At 59.0% G+C, this 5,880-nt stretch overlaps 1 protein-coding gene across 1 annotated transcript in view; it reads right to left on the reverse strand.

Annotated features, from left to right (window-relative positions):
• Positions 1–5,833, reverse strand: part of WDR86 (WD repeat domain 86) — a 25,909-nt gene extending 20,076 nt beyond the window's left edge. The window contains exon 1 of the mRNA XM_027772540.1: positions 5,669–5,833. Coding sequence (XP_027628341.1) covers positions 5,669–5,831 — 163 coding nt within the window. The 5' untranslated portion in view covers positions 5,832–5,833. The remainder of the gene's footprint in view (positions 1–5,668) is intronic.
• Positions 5,834–5,880: the final 47 nt, after the last annotated feature.

A 5,880-nucleotide genomic window follows, 5' to 3' on the forward strand; every position in this document is an offset into this window, starting at 1 on the left:
CCAAGGCCCCCTGCCGATAGAGGCAGCTGCGGGCCCTGGGCACACACTTTAGACAGGCTAAGAACGCCCCCAGCACCATCCCCGCTTCAGACAAGTCTGTGATGCGCTAACAACCGCGCGGCCACAGGGCCTAGTTTACCGGGCATTACCCACCATGAGCAAGGGCCATCGTTACTGCGTGGCACCTCCCAGCCCCACGGGCCTGCTGTCCAGGACCGGGTCTCTCTCCACCAGGCCCTCCTCTTTTCCATCTGGCACCCCCACTCCCTGGGCCCCCATCTCCTGCTGGTTCAGAACTTTCCCTAAGCTGCAGCCCTGCCGGCACCGGCACCTGGGGCTGGCTGGGGCACTTCCACCAAGGTGCTCCCCTTGGAGCAAGAGCCCTCTCTGCTGTACCAGTACAGTGAGACCCCACCCTGGGAGGGGACAGCCCCCAGGGACAGGCACAGAGGCCCCATCCAGGCCTGGGAGGGGACAGCTGGGCGGGGACAGGCACAGACACAAGGCTCCCTCGGCCTCGCCCACACTGTTGGGGGCCCTTCCATTACCCTGTCCTCAGACTGCCCTGGTTGGCAGGTGCCCGGGCCCTGCTCGGTGTTCTCAGAGCACGCTTGAGGCAGACATGGGAGTCCAGAAGAAATGGACTTGCTGTGAGTCTGCAAACCCCGCTGTGCCCCAGGCCCCACCACAGTCACCGCTCCGCCTCCCGGGGCTGGACCACCTGCCCGCCAGCTCTGAGGGGCCTGCTCCTCCCAACCCCACCCAGACTTCCACCCACTGCCCTCCACTCCCCACTTCGCACCCAGCCCCAGAGGGTGGTCTACACAGAGCTGAAGAACCACCACCAGGCATCACATCCACCCTCAGAACGAAGCGCATTTGGAGGGGTGCCTTCCCGGCCCCAGAGGAAGCTGACAGGGCTCCGCTGAGCCTTCCCCGGCAGCTCTCCCCCTGCGCAGTGTGTCTTCTCTGTTCTCTGACCCACCTGAGATCCACCGCGTGGCCTACCTGAAGCCCAGGGTCCCCCTTCCCTAAGCCCAACCAAAGACACCCTTGCTCCAAGTCCCAGTTCCAGCCCCACCTGGGCCAGCAGGTGAGCCCAACTACTCCTGGTGTAGATCCTTAGGATCAGAGACTTATCCTGGAGCCCAGACACGCCCCCCCCGACACACCCCCCACATGGCAAGGACTGCGGCGACCTGTGGGCTCCCCAGCTCCTGCTGGGCCAGTGTCAACGTGGGCGGCTTGTGAGCCCCTCTGAGCCTCAGCCTCCTCGCCTAGGGAGCAGGGTAACAAAGGCTGGGAGAAGCGTGTGAGGAGCGTCCCAGCCTGGCAAGGCAGTGCCGAGTGCCCCCGGCTGGCCCTAGTGTGACATGGTATGATGGACCACGAAGAGGTCGCCCCGGGAGCTGTGGATCAGCTGGTTTGCTCCCCACAGCATTACGAGGCTATGTGGGGACCTGATGCTCACCTCATTGATCCAATAAGCTGGTCCCAAAGTAAGAACCCAGTGGGTAAAAGTGGGAAAGAGGGCAGCCAGCGGCAATGGAGGGAGAGGCAGGGCACTGCCCCCCCCCAGGCGGGGCCTGTCCTGCCGTCACCGAGTAAGGGACTCACTGGAGGTCCCAGCTCTGTGGCTACGTCCCTTGTGGAGGCCTGGGTTGGGCTCCCAGGTCGACTTGGACACCCTGAGATCCTGGCAGGCCAGGGGGCTGAGACTCACCCAGTGTGGTGAGACTCTTTGGGGGCACCTCTCTCTTGTGCCTGGAATAAACAAACTTTTCTTTTTTAGAATTATTTAATTTATTTATTCATTCATTTATTTTAATTTGACCAAAGAGAGGTAGAGAGAGAGAGAGAGAGAGAGAGAAAGTAAGAAAGCAAGCCACCAGGTCCAGGGCTTGAACTATGGTCGACCCTGTGGGGGTGCCCAGTGCCTTAACCACCACGCCACCTGCTGGTTCCAAATAAACTTTTCTTTTCTTTTTAACTATTATTTTATTTAACTTTATTTATGATTATTTTCCTGTTTGATCAGAGAGAGACAGAGAAAGAAAGGGAAAGTGAGAGAGCAAGCCACCAGGTCCAGGATTTGAACCGCGCTCAGCCACGTGGGAGTCCAGCACTTTTACCACCATGCCACCTGCCAGCCCCAAATAAACTTTTCTTAAAGAGTGAAAAAAGGGGGGACTGGAGATACTTACGGTGCAGGCAATTCTCTCTCTCTTAGTTTGCTATAGGCGTGCATGGGCCAGAGAGAGTCAGAGAGAAGGTGAGAAGGCACCCCGGGGGACGGCCACTCTGCGGTCCCTTTTCCAGTCTCCTCTCCGGATTTTGGGCATGCACATGCACTCTCATGCCTTTCAAGCCACCATCTCCAGGACTCAACCTGCGCTGTCAGCCATTTGGGACCCAGCTGTCTCAACCTCCACGCCACCAGCTGGCCCCAGCGATTCTTCTCTGTACAAAAGCATTCACGATCAAGACTTTTCGCCCCGCTCACCCTGTGCATCTGGACGCCAGCCCTATTTACTAAAGGTGAGAGCGTCCACGGAGGGAGCGCCCGGCCCTCTGGTTGCCCAGCCGGCATCCCCTGGTCCATTCTTCAGGAGTGACGACTTGCCACCTAGCCCCCACCCCACAGGGCCCCTCTCCTTTCTCTCACCCCACCCCGCAGCCCCAGTCCTAAGTGCTGGAAGACACCCAGAAGAGCCTCAGGTCCCTGGTGGCCCTGCTGCTACATGAATGGAGCTCAGGAGTCGCCACCCGGCCCCTCTGACAGAGTCACGCAGGACTGAGAAGCCATGGCCTTCCACGCCGAGGCTTCTGTGGGCCTAAGACTCCTGTGGGCGCCTGGAGCCAACTCCACAGGAGCAGGCATGTCCTAGTCTGGAGCCAGGAGGCCTGCAGGCCAGACGAGTCACGTGACCTGGGCATCACCTCCCTGCGGTGCGTCCTGAGTGACAGCAGTGGCCACACGGAGATAAAGCACTGATGCCCTTAACCAGCCGTGTGACCTCGGACAAAGCCTGGGACCGCACTGCGTGTGGTGGCAGTGGGGTGCTGGCGCCATCCCTCCCTCCCAGGAGTGTCTGGAAAACACTGAAGTGCGGACAAGTGCGCCTGCACCCTATCCTCGTCCACACACGGCGCTGTCGCACCCGCCAGGAGTGAGGCGGCACCGCCCACTGCGGAAGCAAGCACACGTGCTACAAAACACAGGATGCCACGCAGGTCCAGGCGGGTTATCACGTCCCTGACACCAACGACCCTCCAGGAGACGGAGCGGGCAAGAGCTTGCTTTCCTGGGGGTGGGGAGACATACCCAAAAGAACAACTCTGGGAGCTGTCTCTTAGTGTGATTCCGGAAGAAAAGTTACCTTTGGGGGGCGCAGGTGGCATGGAGTTAAGGTGCTGGACACTCCCATAGGGCCATCACGGTTTCAGTCCCCGGCGGACTGCTTTCTCATCTTCCCTCTCTCTCTCTCTGTGTCTTTCTCTGGTCAAATTAAAATAAATGAATGAATAAAGAAAATTAAATAAATAATTATTTAAGGGACCAGCAGTTGGCATAATGGCTATGTTGCTGGACTCCCATGTAGTCTACTGCAGTTCGAGTCCTGGACCTGGTAGCTTGAATTCACAACAGGAGTGTGTGCGTGTGTGCCCAGGATCCTGAGAGGAGCATGGAGAAGGGACTGAAGCATGGCCGTCTCCCCCAAGGGGTGATTTCTCACTTTCTGTCTCTGTCTCTCTCTGTCTTTCTGGTGAGCATTTGTGCCCTATAGCAAAAACCTCTCCAAAAAAAAAAATCTTTAAAAGAAGAAAAAAAGAAAGAAAGAAAGAAAGAAGAAAGAAAGAAAGAAAGAAAGAAAGAAAGAAAGAAAGAAAGAAAAAGAAAAGTTACCTTTGTCTCCTCTGTCCTTGAGAATCCGGGAAGCGCCCACCATTGTAACAGCAGAAAGCCCCCACAGCGGCGGGCGGCAGTTCCTTGATTCCAGTTCCCCACCTGAGTGGGGATGGCCCTCCACCAGGGTACAGGGTCAGGTGCCCAATGGGAATGTGGTGCACGTGCCCAAGGGGACAGGGAGAGCCACCAGAGTGGGTGTGACAGGAGGCCCGATGGCCTACACAAGTGGGCAGGAATACGGGCCCTGGGGCAAAGCCAGCTGCCCGCAGGACAGACCAGCCTGGAAAAGCCTGGAGCCTACTAGGGACGAAACCCACCTAACACGCAGGGCTCCTGTGGGAGGCCAGTGCCTTAGCCACGATGCCACCAGCTGGTTCCCATCCTGTCGAGCTTTGCAATAACTACCTTAACTTTTTGTTTCTTTTATTGTTCGTATATTTAGGCTTTGTTTTCGATTTTGGTTGTGATTTAAGATTCTGCCAGAGGGTGCATGTGCTGGAAAGAGAGAGGGAAGGTGAGAAATCACCCCGATGGGGACAGTCACACAGTCCCATCTCCCTCACCTGTCTCTCCTTCTAGGATTTTGGACACGCACACACACGTCCTGTATGTCAAACCCCTGGGTCTGGGGCTCAAGCCACACCATCAGCCATGTGGGATCCAGCCGCCTTAACCACCAGGCCACAGGCTGGGCCTCTTTCTGTTTTTTATTGAGACAGGGTCTCCCGGTGTTGAGATCTCTCTCCCTCATCTCCCGGCTGAGACTACAAGCTCACACTACTCCTGGCTTTCTTAGACAGGGCCTCTGTTGTCTGGCCCAGCCTCAAGCTTGTGGTCTTCCTCCTCAACCTCCGGAGCTGATGGGATGTGTGGTGGCCATTTGTACAGCCTTTAGGCTGCACCAGGAATTGAACCCAGGCCTCCGGTGTAGTCCTTCCTGCAGAGACAGCACCTTAGCAGGCACACCACTGCAGGGGGTGTGCTAGTTCAGGCAGGGGAGTGAGGATCAGTCATCAGGCTAACATCCTACTAAGCTGGCAGGCGGGGCCACCCAGGCTCTGGACCACACAACTCTTGGGGCTCAAGTACAGAACCCAGGTCGGTAGCTGTCCCTGAGTAAACTCTTCTCTAACGTTATTTACCATCCTACCTGCGTCCCCAGCCCCAGTCCATCCTGTTCTTAGAAACTTTCAACAGGTTTAACAACCCCCTGTCGAGAAACCCGGACCCACCACGCTCCTGCTGCAGGCGACCACAGGGGGCAGCAGACAGCAGGGCGGAGGGTGGGGTGGGGGCGGGTTCAAGTTTCAATCCGACCCCCCACCGTGCAACTCGAGCCCCTTGCTGCAGGCTCAGCTTCCAGGTCTGCACGCGCCGGCACCCAGCCCTTCCCAAGCCCGCAGGGGTATCGCAAGGGCCCCAAAGAGGCCATGTCACAACGGTCACAAGCCCAGGAGGGACCAGGGGAGGTTTGCTCTCAGAGTATGGGTGCGATTTCCTGTTGGGATGGAAAGGGTAACGCAGCGGTCGACAAGGGCCTTGCCCTCCGCAGCCAGCGGACCTCGACCGCACCCGCTCTGCACCCCGGCCCTGGCGCCGCACAGCCCAGCGGTGGGCTCAGGCTGGACGCTGGGCCCGGGCTCTCCCCCGAGTGCGCGGCTCGGGCGGGCTGGACGTCAGAAAGCAGTGTGCGGGCGGAAGCGCTGAGGGGGGCGGCCGGGGAGGGCAGGGGAGGGCCGCGGCAGCGAGGCGGTCTACCTTGCAGGAGCGCGCAGCACTGGCCGTCCGCGGTGCTCCAGAGCCGGGCGGTGCCGTCCTCGCTGCCCGTCAGCAGGCGCTGTCCATCGGGGCTCAGGCTCAGCCAGTTGATGCCCCCGTGGTGGTCGGCGCAGACCCTCAGGGCCGACGCGCCGCCCCCCATGTCGCCAGCCGGGCGGAGACTAGGAGCCGCGCCGGGCTAGGGGGGAGCG

Source organism: Tupaia chinensis, unplaced genomic scaffold, assembly GCF_000334495.1.
Source record: "Tupaia chinensis unplaced genomic scaffold, TupChi_1.0 Scaffold000280_1, whole genome shotgun sequence".
Taxonomy (NCBI): domain Eukaryota; kingdom Metazoa; phylum Chordata; class Mammalia; order Scandentia; family Tupaiidae; genus Tupaia; species Tupaia belangeri.